Source organism: Rhinolophus sinicus, linkage group LG05, assembly GCF_036562045.2.
Source record: "Rhinolophus sinicus isolate RSC01 linkage group LG05, ASM3656204v1, whole genome shotgun sequence".
Taxonomy (NCBI): domain Eukaryota; kingdom Metazoa; phylum Chordata; class Mammalia; order Chiroptera; family Rhinolophidae; genus Rhinolophus; species Rhinolophus sinicus.
In genome coordinates this window covers 101,954,778-101,979,945 of record NC_133755.1, presented here as the reverse complement: position 1 = coordinate 101,979,945, position 25,168 = coordinate 101,954,778, and the positions used below count along the sequence as shown (strand labels likewise).

The 25,168-nt window shown below is 36.3% G+C and overlaps 1 protein-coding gene across 1 annotated transcript in view; it reads right to left on the bottom strand.

Annotated features, from left to right (window-relative positions):
- The window catches only part of PRIM2 (DNA primase subunit 2), a 325,345-nt gene that overhangs the window by 105,283 nt on the left and 194,894 nt on the right, over window positions 1-25,168 (bottom strand). Inside the window, exon 8 of the mRNA XM_074333142.1 lies at window positions 6,608-6,675. Coding sequence (XP_074189243.1) covers window positions 6,608-6,675 — 68 coding nt within the window. The remainder of the gene's footprint in view (window positions 1-6,607; window positions 6,676-25,168) is intronic.

Genomic DNA, 25,168 nt, shown 5'->3' with positions numbered 1-25,168 from the left:
TGGCACGTCCAGGACCAACCAAGGTAGCTCAATCAAAAACGGGCTATTTTATTCATGTTGTGTTATCTTTTATAAAACTACTTTCTAAATAATAAACAATTGAGAGGGCATTAAACCTTTGATGAGACTCAGTAGTCTGGTAGTCTGTTTTTCCTCAGCCCAATTTACCAAATTTTGTTTTGTTTTTACCCTGAATAAAGGTTCATGTGTCTGGAATGCCAGTTCTTCTTAGGTTAAGCAAACAGGTCGACTCCCAAGATTACCACAGGCCACACATGGCATCAGTGGACACAAACATCCAGGACGGGAATCACAGCATGACAGTGGGAGCTTTCAGTATTCCTCTCCTATGGGATTTCTGGCGACAGTCCTGCGCAGGTGGACAGCTCAGGTGCAGGGAGGCACAGTTCACCATAGTAAGTTAAGTGCAGGAGCTGCCCTGGCTTAGAAGCCTCATTACCTTCAATAGCCACAGTTTCTTATAACAACTCCATAGGTACAACTTCTAGAGCAACTTCGGGTCTGGGACTCTAGAGTCCATTCATCTAAAAATCATATTATAATTTAAATATATATATATATATGATGATCTAAATGTATTTTGAATATGATACAGAACAGCGCTGTCCAATCAAGTACCCATTAGCTACAACTGGCTATTGAAATTTTAATTTGAAATAAAATTAAAAATTCAGTGCTTCAATCACCCCAGCCATATTTCAGCATTCAACAGCCGTATGTGGCTACTGGCTATTGGACTGAATAGCGCAGGTAGAGAACATTTCCATCATCACAGAAAGTTCTATTGCACAGCATTTAGCAAATTACTTTTTAGCTGCTAATATATCACGGTAACTACTGCAATGCTTTCTCAGGCTTTTTACGAAAGTTATTCCCATAGTATCATCATCATTTTGTATTTTGTTAGCACTTAATGCCTAACACGATGCAAAGTAACTCATTTTCTTAATTACTTAACTAGGGGACCATCAATGTTTTAAAGAAACCCAATGACTGAAGAATAGGAAACTTAATAACCGCAGATAATAAAACTACTTGAAAAGCATAATCATAAATTTTGCTTTCCAGGAAGGCTGCCAGCTTCCACGATCCAGAACTAACTCCCTGAAGAAACTTTAGAGTCAGAGGGCTAACAGAAACTTAAAACGTCTAGCTGGGGACAAGCTGCAATAGTTCTGTGACATGCGAGGCTTCACTGCAGCCCTGATGGCCCGTTCACCCACAGAAGCATGGACCTCTCCTGTGCTAACAGCCATCATCATTTACTGTAAGTACGTTAGCGAAAAGTCTCTTGTTTCTCATCAACATTAAGATCTATAAGAGCAGAAATAAATACATATCCCTAGAACAACACCATGTCTGACATGGAGTATGAGCTCCCTTAACATGTGTTAAATAGATGATAAATAAAACAAACTCTTAGAATGCTAAAGGCTTTGTGACCGTGTACTAGTATTATAAACACCTCTCATACCACAGTAACTCCACAAGTAGCCGCCACTGTGTACAACCTCATTACAAAGCCTACTGTTTGTGAAGGTACATATTTGACTTGGCTAGACAGCCAGTCAAAGAGACAGAAAAGATTTTCCTATCTTCTTTCTATATCAATAAAAAGGAAATGAGTAACTTATATTTCTGTGAAAATCATCATCCTGTTTTCAGCTTTAAAATACGTTAAGCTAACAAAGTGAATTAACCTAATGAAAAAAAAAACCAGGAAATTCAGTACTCTACATAAATTAAGGTGGTTTACTTCTAAAACTGAGAAACAGTTTTATAAAAAGCTGTTTTCAACTCCTCCCACCCCAAAAAAATTACTTATTATAATAGGCAGGTCAATGGTCCTCCAAAGATGTTCACACTCTAATCCCTGGAACCCATGAAGATGGTAGGTCACATGGCAAAAGGGACTATGCAGCTGCAATTAAGGTTAAGGACCTGAAATGGGGAGATTATCCTGGATATCTATATGGGCCAATCTAATCACATGAGACTGTGAAAGCCCAGAACTTTCTCAGGGTGGATGCAGAGAGATGCAGCAGACGGAGAGAGTAGAGAAATTTGAAGCATGAGAAGGATTTCACATGCTGTTACTAGCTCTGAGATGGGACCACGTGCAAGGACCAGAAAAAGGCCTCTTGGAGCTCATGGAAAGCATTAGAAGGAATGTGGGCAGCCTCTCGGGGCAAAGAAGCGTTCCTGATTGACAAGCCAGCAGGTAAACGGAGACCTCAGTCCTACCACTGCAAGAAACTAAATGCCTCCAACAACACGACTAAGCTTGGAAGCGGATTCTTCCCCAGAGCCTCCAGTAAGGACCACAGCCCTGCTGACATCTTGATTTTAGCTCCGTGAGACCTATGTCAGATTTCTAAACTACAGAACTACATGAAAATAAATTAGTGCTGTTTCACTCAGCTAAGTTTGTGGAAACTTGTTATGACTACAACAGAAAGTTCTAATCTAGATGTACTGATCTAAAGGTTCAAAATTCATGAGCTTTAAAATTCAGCTTCCTGAATTCCATCTTTTTCAAGTCACTGGTTCACGTGTTAAGAACTCTACCACATTCTCGCCTGAACAACATGACACCCTTAGAATAAAGAACTCTCTTGTATCTTCAAAGCTATGTATCACCTCGTTTGCTGCTCTCCTTTGTTCTTATCTCCATCTGCTGGAAAACATCTATGCTACAATTCCTCCTTCATGAAGTCATTACAGCATTTCTTCTCCCCAGGTTACTTTACCTGGCCATAGAGAAACTGCTAACATTCTATAATTTTTCTTCACAGGTTTATAAAACCAAAAGAGCCTGAATACCCAATAAAACGGGAATGGTTATTAAACAAGAGATATATCTCTCCTCAGCTGATTATACAGTCACTTAAAATTAGAATCATAAAAATCAATTTTCCACTTATTACATAGTTATGACATATTAAGTAAAAAAAGGATTTCTAAAATGTTTACCCACTTTAATTATAATTACGTAAAAATACACATAGACACTACAACAAAACCTAGCAGCAGTTGTATTCATGGGGTAGGATTTGTTTCTTCTATTTTTGCAAATTTTATATATTGTGCCTATAAACTTTATCAGAAACAATTAAATGACATTAAATTTGTAACATAATCCACAGATACCACCTGTCACAAAAGATTTCCCACCTCTCTCTTTACTCTCCTTGATTAAGCTGCAGCATTACTGCAGTATAGCCTTGGGGTTGTGTGTGAGGGAGGGATGTATAAATTGGTCTTCTTTCCCTGTTAGAATATAAACTTCCTGAGTTAAGAGACAACATCCATCAGCTCCTTTGTACTTAATCAGAGTATCCATTATAGTGCCCTTAACACAATGGGCTGATTTTAACAAAATGCTGACTCTTGAAAAGCATATCTCTAAGAAAGCATGAACATTTCCCATACAGACATGAAAAAGAAAATTCAAAGACATTAGGTTGGCAAAGTGTTACGCTAATGCTATTTGAGTATTTAAGTCCTGTCAAATTATTTGAGAATTTCTCTGTATTGTTACTTCAATTTTTACAGGTATTTGCGTCATCTCCCAAAGTAGTTTTATTGACAAATTTAATTAAAGTGCTATTCATCATTACTCTTTGGTCATTAGAGCACTGAACAAAATTAGACCTAATAATGATTTCAGTCTCAACCTCCTGATGTCCATGCCCTCTCGGTAACATTTCAACTATACAGTTCATGCAAATCAATGATGATTATATTTTTCCCTAAAAAGATTATCATTAGAATCTCTCAAACCAATATGCATTCCTATTTGACCTAAGCAAAAGGATAGTAAAAAATCAAAACAAAAAAAAACCCATTACATATAGACAGCCAAAAGAGACAATTCAGTATGATTGAAAGCCATATCACAAGGTCACTTTTTACAACAGGAAGTGTCAAACTATGCACATCAGCTGCCACCTTACGTACAGATGTCTTTGACATGGTAATAAAATGAGAAACCATTTGGTTTAATAATAATAAGAAAAAGCAACATTAGTTGGTGCATATTACACGTAGCATCACACCGTGGTTGCCTAGCAACCAGCCATGAGTGAACTCCACAGAAAATGAAAGCCCAAAATGAGTATACAGTATGTGCAAGTTTCAAGGACTCAAAGAGACATGTCAGTAGTTAATCTAAATTCTAGTTGACAATTACCATACTGAGATGGAGGAAGGAGAATCCATCATTATTGCACAGAATCAAGCATTAACTAGAAGTGTGATTCAGCTTCAGGTTTATATCTTCTACACCAGTGGTTTTATAGGAAACATTGTGACAACATGATTTATAAATTATAAAAAAGTTATGCATAAAAAACAACAAAATATCACTGTTATAATACACATTCATTAACTCAACAAAACACATAATGAATACCTATCATGTGCCAGATACTGTCCCAGCCACTGGAAACAAACATGAAAGGCACTTTATAAACTCTCCAGCAGCTCATACTATAATAATGAGACAAGTAAACAAACGATTACATTCTAAGTCCTGGAATATAGAGGGAGCCATAGGGGATTATGGAGACACATAAAAAAATATCAGATTCAGCCAGAAGAAAAGTGGGGATGACAACTAAATAGTCAGGGAGAACTTACCAGAGGAGGGGACATGAGCTGAATCTTCAAGAACAAGCAAAAGTTAGTCAAGTTATAGAAGTTGGCAATGGGAGAAGAGCATTCCAGGCAGAGAAAAATATTTACAAGGACATAGAAGTCAATAATGGCATGCTGTATTTGAGCAACTTCAAGGCATGTGGTGGCGCTAGAAGTTAGGTTGCCAGCACCTAACGAAAAGGGTCTGAAGAGACAGGCCAGGCCCTTTCCACAAGGACTTCATACGCCAGGCTAAGAAGTTCAGATTTCATCCAAAATGAAACCGGGGAGACAGAGAATGGTTTTGAGCCAAGGAATAATATAATCACTCTGACAATGACGTGAAGTAGTTTAGAGAAAGGAAAGCTGGTGTCAAGCAGAGCAGATAAGAGGCTACTACAGTAAGACACATACTCAGGAGATCTAGCCTGTTGATGATTTTAACAGGCAGGAGAGAGGCGTTGGGGAAGTGAATCAATCATGATTCACTAACATGGTGCTCTAGGAAATTTAACAACTAGGTATAATAATTATGCTACTCAGTCCTGATGAAATGTTAATCTGACCTCCCCCTCCAACAAAACAATTGTAGTTTAGAAGTGTCTGGGAAGGAAAGTTCCTGGAGAGAAGGGTAGGAGAGGAAGAAAAAGGGTAGTGGGAGGGTAGGGAGAAAAAATAAAGAATACTAAAAGATACTGGAAATTAGTATCCACCCAAGTTATGGAATGAGAAGTGATATTCTGAATTTTATAAGAAAAAAAGAAACCATAAAAGAAAACACTACTGGTGTTTAGCTACATAAAACTTGAAAATATAGGTACACTGGATAATGCAACATAATCAAAAACTTTCAAAAAAAAATGTTTGTAACAAATAACAATGAAGAGTTACTATCCTTTATATCTAAAGTACTTAAGATCAAATAAAATCAGGAAATGTTATCAACAAATGGGCAAAGATACAGAGAGTTAATCCTACCCCAAAATAAAAATGAATATTTTAAAATCATTCCTAATAATAATAAATGAAATGTATGTCATCACAACAGTATCTCTATGATTAACTTTTAAATTAGCAACTATTTTGGCTGCCCCATCCTGTTCAGGGTATGGTCAAACATGGGAAATCTTACTCAATATGAAAATATAAGAAAGGTTTTTGAAAAAAATACATATATTTAAATCTTAAAATGGTTCATATACTTTGACAAAGTAATTGCACTTCTGAAAATCTATGCTAAGGAAATGGTCAAAAATACAGATAAAGATTTACATATGACATTTTCTTATACTTGTGAAAAGAACTGGAAATAGTCCATCACCGCAAGAGAGATAAATGCACTGTAATACATCCATACAAAAAACATCATTAGCAACTAAAAATGGTTTTTGGAGAGATTCTAATAACAGAAAAAAAGTCTTACAATGTTTATTTTAAAATAAAAAATTAGCAAATTGTATAAAAGTCTAATTTCTGGGTTTTAAAACATTACAAAACAAAGTATCCTAAGCAGTGACGATGGGTTTTTCCTTTTACTCTCCTGTATTTTCTAAGTTTGCTTTTTTAATGAGGATACATTATTTTTGTATTTACAAAATAAATCCCACCAATATCCTCTACCCCCCATAAAATATGCCTTAGTGTTGTATTTAAGTAAATAGCTCATTCCTTTCAGATCTTTCAGTAGCCAATCATCTCCACTCATTTTAACTCAAACTTATCAACCAGTTCTACACACTTTTATTGAATAAAAAGAGCTTTCCATGGTACCCTAAAGTCAAGGGTAACGTGTGTTATATTAAGAATTTCAACTTATATCACCTAATTAAAGCAAGAAAAAAAACTTTAAGTTTTTAGTAATTGGAAGGGTTTTAATCACTATAATATACTTTACCCACTTCAATGCACTTGCATTTATACGCAAAACAAGGCTGTGTCTTCATATTACCTGAAGTGGTTAAGCAGAGGCTGAAGTCTCTCATCCGACAGTATAGTGGGCAAGGACCGGGCTGTTAACTAAAAGCAGAGAACAGGGTTAGTAAGAACAGCAAGAGCCAAATATTGAACACGTCTGAACACTGAATGCAAAATAGGGCTGGGGGAGCAGAGGGACAGGGAGTACTTAAAATGCAAGGACTTTTTTTTTTCTCTTTTTTAAATAGAAGAAAGGCATAGAAAGTTGATACAGTCTGTGATTAAAGCTAACTGTATGTCTCTAAGTTTATAGGATGTGTCACTAAGGTTATAAGTAAAGAAAAAGGAGGCAAAACAAAGAAAACTATTTGAGTTCATGAAAAAGCCTCTAGTCGTGAAAATATCCTTGTGAATAAAAATGGAACAACTGCTACATTTACAGCATCCAATCTTGTAGCGCGGAACTCTGGGATGATGAAAAATTGGAGAGAGGGACTGTCATTTATAGCTAAGCCACTGTGAATGGCTACATGCAGAAATGTATACACACACACACACACACACACACACACACACACACACACACTACCATGCATTCCTTCATTTTGGCAACCACATTACTATAAGAAACTAAAAATATCTTTTAAACTTACAAAAGCAACTCAAAGTATTTAATATTGAAATAAAACACCAAATTGATCTAGGAAAGAAAACAGAGCCGAAGACTTATTCTGAACTGCTGTTCAACAGGTCATGGAAATGTGAGCCTCTGATCTACTTTATTGCAATTATAGTAATTAAGTTTCTATGTATCTCTATTTTTCTCTCTGATCGTAAGAAAGCTACCCTGTGGTTTTCTGTACGGTGTCTGTCCTCTCTCTTTAATTATTTTACATGTTAATTAAAATTTTCTAAAAATGGAAAACAGATATTTAATTCATAAAACTATTCCCTTTAAACACCTAATACTATATTTGTGAAAAAAATGTTGACTGAAACGCCATATATGAAGTCATTTTTATTAAATCATACCTAATAATAATAATGGAGAAATATTCCCAATTTTGTGTAAGTCAACACAAATCAACAAAGTTACAGACTAATTTAAAATACAATAAAGGGAGACAATTAGTCTGCTGTGATTTTAGCACAACCAAATGACTCTCAGTATCCTTAAGAAATGTTAAGTCCAGTATTTCACGACATATAAAATGTTATCAAGGTTTTATAAACAAAACACTTTAACACATCCTATATCTGCTAATGTCAAATCCCTTTACAAAATGTCATTTTTTTGTTGTTTAAGAGATCATGGCTCAGAACCAAGCTGGCTCTGAAAAGATTAAAGTAATTTACCTAGATATTTCAAAAGTCATTTTTCTGAAAACAGATGGAGCAGACAGACTAGGTTTTTTTCAGTTACTTCTGTCAATTTCTAAAGCATGCTTTTTAATCAAACTGTCTTTTCTAAATGAAAGGAAACAAACAAAAACACCTCAGTAACAGCAAACTGTTTCTGAATGTCTGTTCATTCCCTATACAAGATATTTCTCAACTCACTATCTTAATCTCAGCCTTCATTTCCTTTTCCCCAAACTGTTAATACAACATCTCCATTTGACTGGTTCTGTCTCCGTTCTTGCCTCTTCCCTAATTTATTCTCCACACCAAGGCCAGAGTGACATTTTCAAGACGAAAGGTAACCACTCCCCTAATTAAAACCATTGAAAAATTCCCATAGGTTCTCAGGCTAAAGTTATGATACCTGTTCTTCCATCACACATTCTCCTAAGATTCTCTTTGAGGGGCAAACACTGGGCATAGATGAGTGTGACTGATTATACAGCTTCCGCCAACTCCACAAGACACACCAGGAGCATCCCAGGCAGAAATCCACCATAGCTCCAGTTTCTGGAATACATATGCTTAACAAAGTGAGAGAACAAGAACACACGAGGACTGTTGGTGCCATCCTTTCTTCAGAAATTTCTGTCTGAGCCCAAGTGGTTACCACAATATCCACCGGAGTATGAGGGGCAACCACACCCCTAGCACTTGTGACATAACAGATATCTAATAGATATTTATTAAAGGTGTCACAAATCCAGAAACTTGCAACTGTGCAATTCTATTCATTGATGCAAACTAAAGTATGTCTACATTTCATAGTTAAAGTGGTTCAAATTCCTACTTTGAGCAAAACTAAATCTAAATCAAAACTAAACTAAATCACAGTTGTCAGCCTTCCAAGAAAGCAATACACTAGCATAACGAGATTTTTCTGCATTAAGTACTTTCCTCTACAACCCAAAATTAATAATTGTCTAGTTTACATAGACTTTGGTTTCCACACGTTTTCAGTTGTTTGTTTTTCCTAAAACAACAATGTCCTTGACACGTAAATCACCAAGAATGAAAGAGAGAGATCTGTTTACATCTGTGAAGCCTAAATGGGTTGTCTGAGTTAGGACTGTTTCATGGGAATCATAATAAAAGTTAGCATAACTTACAGTTCATTTGTTATTGTTGAGAGGTCGGAAGTGAGCTATTAAAATGCCCTTTCATTTATTAAGAATTTATCCAGCACACTGAATCAACTAATGCATGATATGTGCTGTTTTAGACCAGTAGAACAGATTACTAATTCCTAAAGAAATCTCATTTTAAAGAGTAGTATCATTGAATAAATCTTGCACTTTTCCATATATTTAGGTATAAAAAAAGTAATAATAATGCATTTTATCAACTAATAATTCTCCTTTTATTGCCAATAAATGTCACATAGATTCAAAAGCACAAGAGTCTGGAAGTGTTTGGTCCAACCCTGTTGTATTACTCTGGAGGACACTGGGTTCTTCAGACCACAAGCAGCTAGCTGCTGGCACCTGGGCCCAGGACCCACATGGCACAGGGCACCTTCCACTGCCACAGCAATTGCCGGCACAGTTTACATGCAAATCAGTCAGGGCCCTTTGCCTGATCCCAGCGTGCCTCTGTCACCTCTCATTCCTTCATTTTTCAAAATAGGACAATGCTCTTCAGGATTCACGAACCCATGGACTTTCTCAGTCTTGAAGAATCCCACATGTTTGCACTGAAGGTTCCTTCACAACATTTAGGATTTGGCTTGAATGTAATCTGCCAGAGGCCGCCCCTAACCATCTTTGGTGAAGTAGCACCCTCTCTGCTGGTGTTCTGTTAGTACCGTGTTTCCCTGAAAATAAGACACAGCTGGATGATCAGCTCTAATGCGTCTTTTGGAGCAAAAATTAATGTAAGACCCGATCTTACATTATATTATATTATATTATATTATATTATATTATATTATATTATATTATATTAATTATATTATATATTAGACCCGGTCTTATAATAAAATAAGACCGGGTCTTATACTAATTTTTGCTCCAAAAGACACATTATAGCTGATTGTCCGGCTAGGTCTTATTTTTTGGGGAAATACGGTATTTCTCAGGTATCTCACATTTATCATTATCTGGAATTATCTTATGTATTATTACAGATTGCTCACTCATGTCTGTCTTTCTCTCCCCACAAGAACATGGTAAATGCCATCAGGGCAGGAACCTTTTCTGTCTTGCCACCACTTTTCACCGCACCACTGACACAACACGTGGTGCAGCACACAGTAGGCACTCCCAAATTCTGTAGGTGGATGAAAGGTTCATTTCTCTCAAGTATTTCCAAAAGGAGTGCAAGTTTAGAAAAATCTCCCTTAGACACTGACCCTTGTGGTCTTGCATTTCTAAAGTTTATATGAACTATCAACTAGAGGGGCCACACATTCTCTTTTCATTTCTAGCTGAAAGGAGTACCTTAAGTTTCTTTAAAAGGAGGGTAAATACTCTACTACTCAAAGAAGCTTAACTATGGCTCCCTGGTTCTAAGGAAACAAGTAGCCCTGAAACTAACATTCCAAAACTCAAATAATGAATACACTGTAACAGGCAATACCTAAAAAGTAAATCACGGCATAATTCCCTCCTAATCTATGTCTTTTTGCTTTTAGTGCATTTTTTTTGGCCATTAAATGATAGTTACAAATAATGCAGAAATGTTGGCTAAATGTTTTCCCAACATTACTAAAAACATACATCAAAGTTCAAAGTCATTGACAGTAAACACCTGTAAAAAAAAAATGCAACCTGGCAAGACTGAAACTGCTTCATATATTTATAGGAACAGAATAAGGAACAGACAGTGTAAATGTGACTCTATTGAAATAAGACTCACTTAGATGTAGAGAAATATCCTTTGTCATTTATGTACCAATGCTAAAATTACAGTGCTATGTTAAACACTTTTCAAGACACTATTGCTAAATAAATGAGTTGCAGCTTCTGGTATGTAAGTTATTTTGAAAGGGAGCCCAAAATAATTGCCTCAAAACACTGCTATCCCAAAAGGACATAACGGTTCAAGAACATTGCAATCCTAATAGCAATTACAAGATTAATCTACTCAAGGATGGTAAAACCTGGATAGAAAACATGTTCGGTTCGCCTATCTTTTTAAGAGTAAGGCAAACATAGATAATATTTTATTCTGAGACTTTCCACTTAAATTAGCTCAGCACAGAAAAACTGTTTTTAGAATTATGATCCTGGAGGTAAGTACATGGGTGTTTGTTATATATTTTTTGCATACATTTGTGTTGAAGAGAGGAAGGGAGGGAGGGCTGACTGATTTTCTAGTAGTGTGAGGAATGGCTTGGAGGAGGGTGACCCAGGGATCCAAAACGAAGAACCAAATTAAGGCAGAGGCAGCACCAACTGAAAGGAAGAGATGACGTGAGAAATATGAAGGAGGTATACACTGCGTAACTTCATGCCTAAAACAGAAGAAGAGAGAACATCCAGGTGGGTAAACTGTTGTATTAACGGCAATATAATGGCTACAGGAAGAGGAGTTGGGGAGAGAAAAGGAAATTATTAGTTTTAAGCATGCTGAATTTGAGGTGCTTTTGAATATCCCAGAAGCAACTGAATATATATGGATGTAGAACCCAAGAGAGGATATGGAGCTAAAGATTTATAGTTAAGTATTATCAGCAAAAAAAATAGCAGGTAACGCCATGGACTGGTTAAAAACTCCCAAGGATTACGCATAAAGCAGGGATGTCCAATGGTCATTCACTAGTGGCAGCTTAGCAGAGCAGTGTGTGAGGGTTCGGTCCAAGCCACATCCAGATAAGAGAACAGGACTGACTGCCAACATCTGCTCTGGATATGGAATGGGAGAGAAGAGGTATCTGCCACATGTGTGCTAATCCTAGTGGGAGTGACACAATAAAGGGAAATAAGGAATTTTGCCAATAGACTTAAAAAAGTTCGTAACAGTGATTAAGCAACTACAGATTTATTGAGAGAAAGAGATAGGAAATGACTGGCAGCTCCTTTAATTTAACTCTTGTTGCACAACTAGAATAAATAAATTTCATTTTTTGGGGGGAAAAAAAGTTCCCCAAGAAAAGCACTCTGCAAGCACTCTGCCTCCAGCAGCTCTTAAAATCCTAAAGGAGACTATGCTGTCAGCCAGTTCTGAAGCAGAATTTTTTAAAGGGGCCTGTAGAATGAAAAAAAATTTCATGATTTTCTTCTTCAAATGATGGCTGTGAAGTGAGAGAGCAAGACTACACAAGGAGGAAACTACATTAAGTAAATATGGTCAATGATTCCTAGAGAGTCAATAGGTATTTGGAAAACAACAGTGACTCAATCAGTTGAAAATGAAGAAGAGGATGACTTTATTTTAAAATAATAAATGTCTCCTCACTGAACTACTCATGCAACACTGGCTAAATTAAAACACATAAAAACGACAAGAAAACAACACTTACTTGGAAAATATTGCTCAATTTTGTTCTCTGGTGTTTTTACCTTCTTCCTTACAAAACACGGGGAATGACAATATTCACTAATACCAAAGTTGTACCTTAAAAGAAATCCAAGACACGTAACCAGCACAGGTTAGCCCCTTCTTTTCATGCAATCTGTTCTACTCAAAAAAGCAGAGCAGTACTCTCTTTCAGTGACACTTAGGTACAATGACAGAGACCAAATTTAGGTGCTTTTTGTCCTAGTTTGCTGTTTTATTTTTAATAGATTTTACTTTTTAGAGCAGTTTTAGGTTTGCAGAAAAATTGACAGGATGGTACAGAAAATTCCTAGACATCCTCTGCCCCACATATGCACAGCCTCCATCAACATCCCCCATGAAAGCGGTACGTTTATAATAATGGATGAACCTACAGTGACACATCATTAACATCCAAAGTCCGTAGCTTACACTAAGGTTCACTCTTGGTGTTGTAATTCTGTGGGTTTGGAGGAATATATAATGAGGCATCTACCACTGTAATATTCTACAGAATAGCTTCACTGCCTAAAAAATCCCCTCTGCAACACGTTGTCATCCCTTCCTCCCCTCTACTTCCCAGCAACCACTGAACTTTTTACTGTCTCCATAGTTTTGCCTTTTCCAATGTGTCATACGGTATGCAGACTTTTCAGACTGGCTTCTTTCACTTAGTAATGTGCATTTATGGTTCTTCCAGGTTTTTTCATGGTTTGATAGCTCATTTCTTTTTAGCATTCCATCATCTGGATGGACTACAATTTCTTCATCCAATCACTACCTAAGGACATCTCGGATGCTTCCAAGTTTGGGCAATTATAAATAAATCTGCTGTAAACATCTGTGTGTAGGGTTTGTGTAGACACAAGTTTCCATTAGGTGTCTTTTTAAATTAAAAACAAATAGGGAATGATTTTTCAAAACGTCTTTACATTCTCCTCATTTCATACAAGATTTGATATGGCGCCTACTGTACCTTATTACTCCTTAAGAGTATCAACTCAAAATCTACACTACAAACCCTTTTCTACTAAGTTGGAAATGCATAGATTAATTATACTTACACATATATTCGAAGAGACACACAATTTATAGGCCGAGAAAATAATTTTTGAAACCAAAAAGCAACAATTTATTTAAGCAGAGATTGCACAGTAAAAGAAGATAGAGCCCTAGAGAGAACAGGTTGCTCTACAGAATTATCACTGTTATTACATGGACCAAGGCAGATGTCAAGTAAAATTAACTTTTACAAGCAGCTGCTCTTTTAATTTTCATTGATTGTAACAACGGAAAATCCTGTCTTTTTGAACTACATTTTCTCATAATAGCAGTGATCCTAATGACAAATCCCAAACTGTGAGAATCCACATTTTATTCCCCTTTGCTACTGGGACCAAACTTCCCCAGTTTCATGTTCTCCCCTGGCTGTCTGAGATGCCGTCTGTCACTCATCCTAACTAGTGCTCAGATGCCTTCAGTGTTTCCTGGTGTTCACAGGGCTCTTACACACATTATCGCATTTGATCTTCACAACAGGGTGGTTTCATCACTATAATGCTTTGGTGCATGAAAATTTCTTTATCAGCTGGCCACAAACATGATTTTCAATGTGTCGGCTCTAAAAACCAACCAAAGACCTTGTCAAGCAAAACACATAGATTCCATTTGAGTTCTAAACATACCCAAGTAGTTTAATTTCCAAAGAATATTAAACAGTGCAGAGTTAGCAACATATTTCCAGTTCAGGGGTCTGAATGATATGAAGAGCCGAGACAGTAAAGCTGGGAATAGTGCAAACAGACAGCCCAGTGCTGACTTTTGATCATGAAACCTATGGTGTGAAAAGAAGCTTGTTATTCCAAGGCCAACCTGAGCACCTTACTGATGCTCTACATCATTTACAAATGGAAAACAATTGCTTGAGCAAGAAAAAAAGGTATTAAGAAATATGCTGCAATAAATGTACATGGATCGCTGAATTTTCTTCCTTAGAGTAACACACCCATAAAATCATTTTACTTCTAGAATACCCTGCTAATTTTGGTTCAAAATTCTTAAGCTACTATAGCAAGCAGTTTTGCAATTAGTTCTCATAAAGAAAGGAAATATCTGGCAAGTAAAATGCAGCATGTTTCGTTCTTCATGTTGTCACCCAAGAAATGAAATTGTCTGTTGTGTTTTTTTTGTCCCCTTACGGGATTGCTCTTGTACAGTAGGAATAAGAGCAGTATCCCTCATCTTTTTACTACATGCAGGGCATTCTACGGGGAGTCCCATAGACTCTAATCCTCATAATATCCCTAAAAGTGGTATTATCCCCGAGGCACCCCGGGGCTTCGCAAACTCTTCAGCCAAAGGTACCTTGACCATCAAGTAGAGTGAACTGGTGACCTTTGTGCCCTAAGCAACAACTTATTTTAGCCTCATATATTTATCTTAAAATTTTATCCAAAATTTGCATTTGACTCAAGAACATGTTCTTCTTGGTCTTACTATAAAAAATGATGAATTATTTTACCATTGAGTAAAATAGTGCCATTATTGTCCTGTATATATGTACCATATATATTCCCTAGTATATGCAGTCCCATATATTCTGGCCATCCTAGAGCGTTAGAAAACATGTTGCCACATTTTTACCCCTTATAGCCCCCATGAAAGAAGTTTCCACGGGCACATTTGGGATTGGGGAGTTGGCTTAGATGATGCTGGGTCTTGCTAGATTTCACTGGTCATGTTTTGTGCCATTTCATGTGACTACCACAATTATAGACAGATAGAACTGACATTTGTTTCAGACATAAATCTTTATATGACTAGACTCTAAAAATCATTTAAATTCCTAGATTTTTCACTCATTTAATAAATTTGTGAGGCAATAACTGAAATTCTAAAGTTCCTTGTTTATTACTATATTTTCATTCATCATTTTTGTCTCCCAAACACCTGTCATATTTACCTAAATTTGTATGTGTCAATTTCCTATTTAATGTAAGAAATATACTTATCTGGGTTTTCCAGAACCAAACTGTTCCTTTACTGTTTGTTGTAAGCATGAATCTTGAGCAAAATCTCATTTTGTGTAAATTTTTCATAAAGCTTCCAAAATATGCACATAAAGTCTACTATGTGCACTGGAGTTGCCAACTGTATCTATAGGTTTCTAGTAAATGTTTAAAAGACTGCCCACACAGAATAGTGGCTTTCATAGTACATGTTATTTATCTTCTTTTAGTATAATCTGAAATTCTTTACCTTCCTGCTGAGTCTATTTCCTGTTATAAATGTCACATAAACCACTCATTACCTTTGCAATCTTATCTCCTCTCTATGTATTACTAAACAGTGTACCCCTTCTAAAGCTGGAAACTTTAAATTAAACATAATCTATCCCACACTACACTTACAAACTTAAATTTATTAAATAAGCTAAAATTAATGTCAAACTATCCACAATTATATATCATTACCACAATGAAGAGGAGACACAGTAAAGACATGGATGTGTAAGTACATATTTTCATTTTTCCATAAGAACTCTTTTTTCCCTTGGTTTGGACTTAATTATTAACACTTGGAAGTGAAAAGAGAGTAATAGGGAGTGAAGGGGATGATAGGATTTTTATTAAAGCCTCTGTGACAGTGATCTGTTGTGTGACAAAACAAACAGTCCTTGGGGATGCACTTGAAGAACTGGAGGGCCTTAGGTGATTAAACACAACTTGTCAACAAGGATATATAGAAACTTCCATTTCCCTCCACAGCTGAACTTCAAACCACTGATCCAAATGTATAATTCAGGAACGGTAGCCCCAGATGGCTAACAGCATACCTCTAACGTTTATGTTAACAGATGCTGCAAAAAAGTATTCATTTGCTTTGTACTTCAGCTACTTTTTCTCGCCTGTGTGACTTCACTTTCCCTGCTGTCTCAGAGCACCTTGATCTCTTCCTTGATAGAGACCCTGCATTTGCAGGTGTAGAAAATGTGTCTAGTTAAGTGTAAAGCAGCTCAGCGTGCTTCCACATCTCATTCACAGTCTATTTCTCTAATCTGAAATAATCAGCTACCACACTATTTTGGGTTGCATTCAATTAGGTGACATTTAAGCTATTTTCTCTATTCATGAAGTAGTCCTGCCTGCAGTTTTCCGTTAAAAATAAGTAAGACTATTACATAATTTTGTTCCTCCACTAAAGAATTTCTATATTTAAGCCCTTCTGAAAGGAGCTTCTTAAAATATTTGACCTGCTTTCAATTACACACACAGATGCATGTTTTGAATACTAAAACTAGAGTCTTGTAATTAATTATAAAACTTCTGATTGTATTTAAGACAAATCCGAACAGAAAAAATAAATACTTTCCATTACTAGATATAAAAATCAGTAACAATCATTCAAAAATGAAAAGAAAATAGAGAAGTATGAGTATGTCTTTACTGTGATAAGGACCTTTAAATACACCAACTGGACTTTTCACGTCAGCATTCTAACATCAGATAGGATGCAATTTTTTCCAAAAGATTTTAGTTCATCATAAATTTAGAGACAAAATTCATTTAATATAACTGAAGAAGTATGAAGAAAAATGAAATACATACATTTTGAAATGTTTCAACAAACACAGCAGGGTTCCGAAATTCCTCTTTTCTTTCTTGCTCCCCCACTGCACCCCCACGAAAATCAGGAATTACCACAAGGAGCAACCTGAATCACTGATGTCTTCTCATTTCTAAACTTACAGAGGTTTCAAATAACATACAATCCCCTTGTGAACACAGACACAAGTCACTGAATTTATTAATATAAAGGAATAAATCAGTTCATTCTTGATTTATCTAACTTTATAAATTAAAAATTGTATGCAAAATTCCATTTTTCTAAGAAAAGTAAATATTTTTCTTATTCCTCATTTCCTTTCAGGTTATGACCTTTTCTATTACATTTAAAGTTGGCGACAATAACTAGATTCTATGGTAAAAAAGAGACGACTGTATGAAAATTCAAAGAATCCTTACTTGCTTAGCCAGAAAAGGTTTGTAGAAAATAATGTGGCTATTAAAACAATTGCCTATTGTTCTGACTGCTGGAAATTATGAGCCAGCATTTTAGTGATGGAATGGAACCTAGATAGTATTTTCCTGCAAGCTACTGAGGGTGTGGATTCTAGATGACTGTGACATAATATTAAGTGCACCTACCCCATCTAGCTCAAAGTACCAAGATATGAAATCAAGAGAAGGGATAAAGCATATTCAAAGATTTATCTCCTAAGAGTAAGCATTTTAGCATATCATATTTGTAAAACATCCTTTGATGTCTGAACAGTTAGTTGAGACTTTTAAAAGACCTTGATATACATTTGACTGATTGCTTTCTGATGACATTATTTCACATATTCTCGAACAGTCGAGTTGATAGTCTTGATGGATAACCAGACAAGCAAAGGACAAGTCTGAGCAATAGCCATCCTTTATATCTGACATCCTCAGGTTTTATTACATATTTTAGGAAAAGAGAAAGGAAACAAAAACACTTTTTTGTTAGGCCATGTTAGTTCCAAAAGATCTCATTACATACAGAAAGGCCCCAATCAATATTATTTTGATGCAGCAAATCTTTAAATAAAAATGGATTTTGTTGCAACTAAAGAATCATCAACACTTATAAAACCGGGAAGAGGGAAAGATTTGCATCTCACATTTCTTTAAGTTTGCTTTCTCTAATAAAATGTTTTGAATGAATGGCCACAAGATCCCCTGGACACAGTATACCAAATGCAAACTTTGGTTTTTCCTGTTCTGCTATAGTGCCTGACTTATATTTGCCCCTCAGTTTGTTCATTTCAATCAAATGTAAATGAACACTAGCATGAACTAAAATCAGTCCTACCAAGATGCTTCAACAGTGTTGGCATGAGAATGATCAGACAGATGACAGAATTTTAAACTCAAGCATTGAAAAACATTTATTTCTCAAAAATCTCCAGAGTTGAAAAAAGAAAAAGTGACAATAACATTATGTAAACGTACTCAGTAGACATTTTTTATTAAAGATACATCTTATGTAGTAAAGGTCTGGGCAACTAAGGACTTAAGGGAACTGGACATTTGCAACAGCAGACTGTCACTTTTCACCAGCATTCTAGCTTGAAGTCAAATAAAAACTGGGGGCCCCTGTGGCAGGAAAGAACAGAGATGCCACTCACTGGTATGAGCAGAAGCAAATCCGGAAGGAAAGAGAGATTCAGTTTCGTCCATGTTCAGTCTGAACTGCCTGTTAGATATCCAGGTAGAACTATCTGGACTTAAGTAATAAAACTAAAAAATCAGTCAGTCAATCTCAGAACATTCTGCAGATTATTGTGTTTAACATAATTTCTACCCTGAAAACTAGAGTAATCAAATAATGTCTTCAGTCTTAGTGCTCCTTTTCATTATTAGTTATAATTAATGGATACAAGTATCACTTGCTACAGGATCATCCAGTTCTAAGATCCCTTAATACAATTGACGCTTCACAAGACGCTCTTAAGCCACCCAACCATTCTCAGAATATTGATCCATCATTTCTTTAGGGATGCACCGGCAATATGGTGGCTACTAGCCACTTGTGGTGTTGAGTTCTTAAGATGTGGCTAGTCCAAATGAAGATATGCTATAGAATACACATCAAATTTCAAAGACTTAGTATGGAGAAAAGAGGATAAAATATCTCATTAAAATTTTTTTATATTGATTGCATGTGAAAATAGTAATATTTTGTATCTATTGATTAAATAAAATACAGTAAAATTAATTTTATCCTTCTAAAACTTTTTCATCCTTCTAAAACTTTTTTTTAAATGTGCATACCAGAAATTTTAAAATTGCATATGTCTCATATTGTATTTCTACTGGACAGAGAATTTCTGAGCCAAAGATAAATATGACTTCTTTCTGTTACACAAATAGTAATAATATGCCATTTAAATAATTAAAATCTAGGAGCATGAGGAAGAACAACTGAAAATCACTTGTGTCACATGCAATTATTAGAAACAGGAAAGTATCCATTTTATATCTATGGCTGCCAAAACATTTCAAAAAATACATGCCCCAGTATGAGATCAAATAGAACCAAAAAAATAAAAATAAAAAAAATATAGAGAGATGTGTCTTTTTAAAAGATAATAACAATTTTCCCAAATATTTATACAAAATCATAAAATTATTTGTTGTGATTAGCCACCCTACATTTTTTTTGAAGCAGGAAGGTCACTTTTTTTGTTTTTAAACTCAGTGGAGATTTTGGAGAAACAAATGTTTTTCAATGCTTGACTTTAAAATTCTGTCAGCTGATAATTCTCATTCCAACACGGTTGAAGCATCTTGGTAGGACTGATTTTAGTTCATGCTAGTATTCATTTACATTTGATTAAAATGAACAAACTGAGGGGTAAATATAAGTCAGGCACAAAAGCAGAACAGGAAAAACCAGGTTGCGTTTGGTGTCCTGTGTCCAGGGGATCTTGTCCCTTGTTACGTTGACAAATATTTTATCAAACACAAAGTGAATTAATTAATTCATTTATCAAGTTTTGAATTATATAGTATATAGATGATTTTCCTAACCTCAAATATGCAAAATACCTGAGAACCTCATGGCTGAAAAGATAACAGTATGATTCATTTAATTTGTGGATAATCTATTCTTTTGCTACAAAACTTTTTAATTTCTTTGGCTATGATATTCTTAAATTTCACAAGTCTACCAAAATTTAGGTTTTTCTTCTCTTTCCTCCTTGGTATTGTATTAGCCCTTTCAATCAGAAGTCTCTGTTCTTTCTTAATTCTGAGTAATTTACCATCACTATTTCTTTGAATTCTTCTCTCTCCTTCAATTTCTTCTCTCCCTTCTGGAAATTCTATCATGTGAAGAGTGACACTACTCTTTGTCTCCTCCATATCTCTTAGCCTTCTTGATATTTTCTCTCTACTTTTCCTCGGCCTTCGGAATTCAACATGATGAAGTTCATTAATTCATTTATCACTTATATTTATCCTAGTTATCTGATTTATTCAGTTCTTTACTTCAACTACTATATTTATCATATCTAATATTCCCCTTTTGTTCATTTTATGACTATTTGTCCCTACTTAACACTACTACTATCCTCTATCACTGAGGGTATTTATTATATTTATTTTAAATCATTGATCCCTCCACTCTAATGATTGTACTTCATGAAGTATATACTATTCAGTTTATCTTTTTCTGTTTTCAATAGTGGTTGTACTCTTCATGCATCAAATTATTTTGGCCTGTACAGTTATATTCACCAAAATATATGGGTGAATAGACCTGGAAACCTGTGTGGAAAACAGCCAAACCCAAGTCCTAGTCTCATCCCTCCTGATAAATCTGAGGAAGATGGAGGGGACGAGCCATAGGCCATAACCACTCTTGACCACTTTTGTTGCCTACCACCAAGCAACCCTTCTGGAAGGCATTAGCCTTTAAACTCTTAAAAGAACAAGACAAACAAATGAAGAAACAAAACTCATAGACACACACAGACAATAGTTGAGTGGTTACCAGAGGGTAAGGAGGCAGGGGGTAGTAGATGAGGGTAAAAGGGGATCCAATATATGGTGATGAAAAGAGAACTGACTCTGGGTGTAGAACAAACGATGTGACATATAGATGATGTATTATAGAATTGTACACCTGAAATCTATGTAACCTTACTAACAATTGTCACCCCTTAAACATTAATTTTAAAAAAATGCAGCAGTGCTGGGAGAAGGCAACCTCTATAGGTTATAAGCAGCAAACCCTAGAAGGAACAAGTGCCCTGGGTTTGCTGGTTAACCTGCACCTGTTTTCATTAGAGCCGCACCCCAGCAGGGCTTCCTTCTCCTAACAGGACCCCACTGACATCAAATTCTGTGGCCCAGGGGCAGGCAATTATCATTTCAAGGCAAAAAGAGAAAGTCAGGTCAAAACAAAACTTAAAAGGAAAAAATCTTAATGTATGTTCTCCTGATTCCTCAGGCCACCCTGTATCCTAGGCTGAAGTGCGTGGACACCAATTCACCACAGCCTCAGCCACCCTTGGTGTTGCTCAGTCATTTCAGTTATTTCCTCTGCCCCACACTTTTCCTCTTACTTCTGTAGTGTCTCCATGGTTAGGTTTGGGGGAAAAAGCCAACAGGCCATATTGACTATCTTGACAGAATCCCAAATAACTGAATGAAAGAATAAGATCCCTGTGCTACAGTTCAGGAAACTGGGAAAATATTAGAAAATAGGATTACCTGTAAGGATTAACTGATAACACTGAGTAAAAATCACCCAACACTTTGAAAGCACCACATATACACTTAAAAATACAACTAAACTTCTAATCCAATTGTCAGACTAACACTAACAATTAAAAATAATTCATAAAATAGAGTCGAACTCCCTTCCCCAGCTCCCAAGCATGAGCTTTCTGGCACGACATAAGTATTGTTGGGAAAGGCAGACACTGCACTTGTCACCCGACACGTAGCCACCTAAGAATGTGTGTTGGGGCCAGAAGATTTTCTCACAAAGAGATAAAGAGCTCCCACAGCCTGGACCGGTCATATCTCTGTGTTTGGGAATATCTTTACCTGTTCTGGGTTTGACATGTACTTCTTTGTTTTTCTTAAGCCTCTGTGTCATGCGGCACCCAGATGACCCCACTGCTCTCTGTTCCGGGCAGGGAGGGAAGGGGGTCCTTCGCCTGCTGCACAGGGGGTGAGGGGTGGGCACAGACCAAATCCCTGGGGCAGCCGGGCTGCAGGGCAGGACTCACTGGCCACAGGGAACCAGCTGTTGAAGCTGATCTCGCACTGCCTCTTCTCTATGTGAGTAAAGCTTTGGTCCATAAAGTAGTGTCTGCGTGAGTCATATCTTTTCTGATGAATTCCATACCTATAAACCATGCAGAGGGTTGATACCCTGGGACTGCGGCTCCTGGTGGCAGGCACTGTCACGCCCTTTGCTATGCTCCCTAAAGTTGGACTCCTCCCCTGGAGGTAGTAACAGGTGTCACTTGTCTGACAAGCACAAAAACATTCATGGAATCACAAATTTTTCAGCGAAATTCCCAGTTAAACATACATTCTACTTTTGAACTAACCACACAGTTTCTGCTGTTTAAAAGGCACAGCTTTGAAGCCACACTGAATAAACTACAATTTTCTCAGGACCACTGCTCCTGGTTCACATTACACTGCAGATGATGGGGAGAGGGTGTCACACAGGAAATGTGGGGCAGCAATAACCCTGGGAAATCTGTTCTACGGGGATTCCAACCACCACCACCAGCACACGCCACACCATCATTGGCCATTCGTTCTAGTGGGATTCTCTTTTCTAACTATCTGCAATATAAAATCAATACTGTGTATGCTCTGACTGTAGCCAAGGTTACATACTAGGGTTTTAATGTAAGACTGAAAGGGGAAGTGAGAAATCAGGTAGAAAGAACACAGTAGTGAATGATCTCAACCTGAGCTTAAAGTCAGACATGCCTGGATCCAAATCCCAGCCCTTACTGGCTACAGCCTTGAAGGAAGCATTTAATTCCTTAGTGCTTCACCTTCCTCATCTGTAAAATGAGGGGACTGGTTCCTATTTTACACGGCTACTATAAGAACTAAAAATAATAAATGAAAGAAACCTATAGATGTAAGTTTTTCCTTCAATTATTTATTCAGCAAATATGTCTTGTGCCAAACAACGGGCTGTGCGCTGAGAGCTACTGGTTCCTGACAGTACCAGTAACCACTACCACAACTACTACCCTCAGCATTACTTTGATTTCTATTATTTCAAATAAATTGATTGAGCTTCACTCAGAATTCACAGGCTTACCTTACATTTACTGAATTCTCAAATTATTTCAATTCCTAATGGAGCCAATATGCTTCTTAAAAAAACAATCAAACCATTGCTATATGGTTTTTAGTACCACAAATTAGCGAACATGTTTACTTCTCATTGTTTCTAAGTATATTCTTGTAGTACCATAGAAATAATGACTTGAAACTTCCAAATTTCATTGATCAAATACACTCAGCCCCAAACATGATATAGACTGCCACATTTTTACCACAATATTATCCTAAAAGTAGACACTTCTTTAAAAAGCAGTATACAGAGGGTGCCAAAAAAATGTATACACACTTTAAGAAAGGAAAAACTATATTAAGATTACACTGATGGTAACCATTTTGAGCACCTCTTGTAATTGCAGAAGTCAAACATGACTTGAATTTATCTTTTGTTATCAGTATATATTGAGTATTACAATTTTAATACAGTTTTTTCCTTTCTTAAAATGTGTATACATGTTTTGGGCACCCTCTGTATGTATTTATGTATGTATATATGTATGTATGTACATATATATATATATATTCCTATATATACATAATCATGTGTATATATATATATATTCATATATATTATACAAGTATATATATACATTTACATATACAAACACACAAACACCTTAAAATACATGTTAGATATATGTCTCTTTTATTATGCTAGTTTCCACCTTCTTGCCTATCTTTACTACATGAATACTCTATAAAAGAGGGTAGACTTGAAGACACTGATTCAAAACCAAGTTGAGTGCTTGTTCCAACTAAAATTTAATATTAAACAAGCTTATTAGAAGACATGTCTCGTAATTTTCTAGGGGAGTTGTTAGAACTTGACTAGTGATCTTTTAAACTATTTTTCTGATGCATAAGTGTCTGTAAAATTCATGGGCTAAATAAAAGTCACTAAAAATAAACATTAAATGCATTTGTCACTCAAGCACACGAGTTTTTCTGAACTGCTTTATTTGGGGAATATGAATAAAATCTTTATGCTTCACACAAGAAACCAAATGTGTACTCCATGTGGGGGAAAGACGAGATTATGGCTCCAGTAACTTTTGTATAAATAAGCAACCACAGAAATATTTGTCACACCAGGGATCCTGCTAATTAAATACACATCTGTTCTGCTATGCCCTCAAATAAATCTTGTGACTCTTTCCTGCCTTCAGGATATAGTCCCAGCTCTTGGTCTGTTCTGCCTCTTTCCACCTCCTCTTCAGTCCCATCCCTCTCCCAACCCTTCCTCCCCTTAGGCTGTGTGCTCCAGACATTCTGAATAGCAGCTCTTCCCATTGGTGTAATAGTTCCATGCCTCTGCTCTTTGTAATTCCAGTTGCCCTTCTACACACTTCAGACCTGTCTCTGGCAAACACCTATTATTCATCTTTCTATTCCTCAATAGCCTTCTGGGAAATGTCTCCTATCTGTCCCACGCTGAAACCTTACAATTGATGACTACCTGCCTGGTGTCCCTATAGTACACACTCCACACTGCTTTGCACACGTCTGTTTGCTTGTCACTCTCCCTCTCCTGCACAGCAAACTCCTTTAGGGCAGAGGGCAGGGCTTGTTCATCTCTGCCCCCATAAAGCACAGCATAGAATCTTCACTCAATAAATGAATGACAAATGAATTAATTAACCTTTGCATGTAAGGAAAATAACCTGCACATGATAAGCACTCATTAAATACCTAGTGAATAAAAGCATAAATAATCCTCTCGCCATATGAGGACATGTACAGACATTCATATTTCCTATAATCTAAGAGTTTTTAAAATATAGATGTAAATTTTTCCCTAT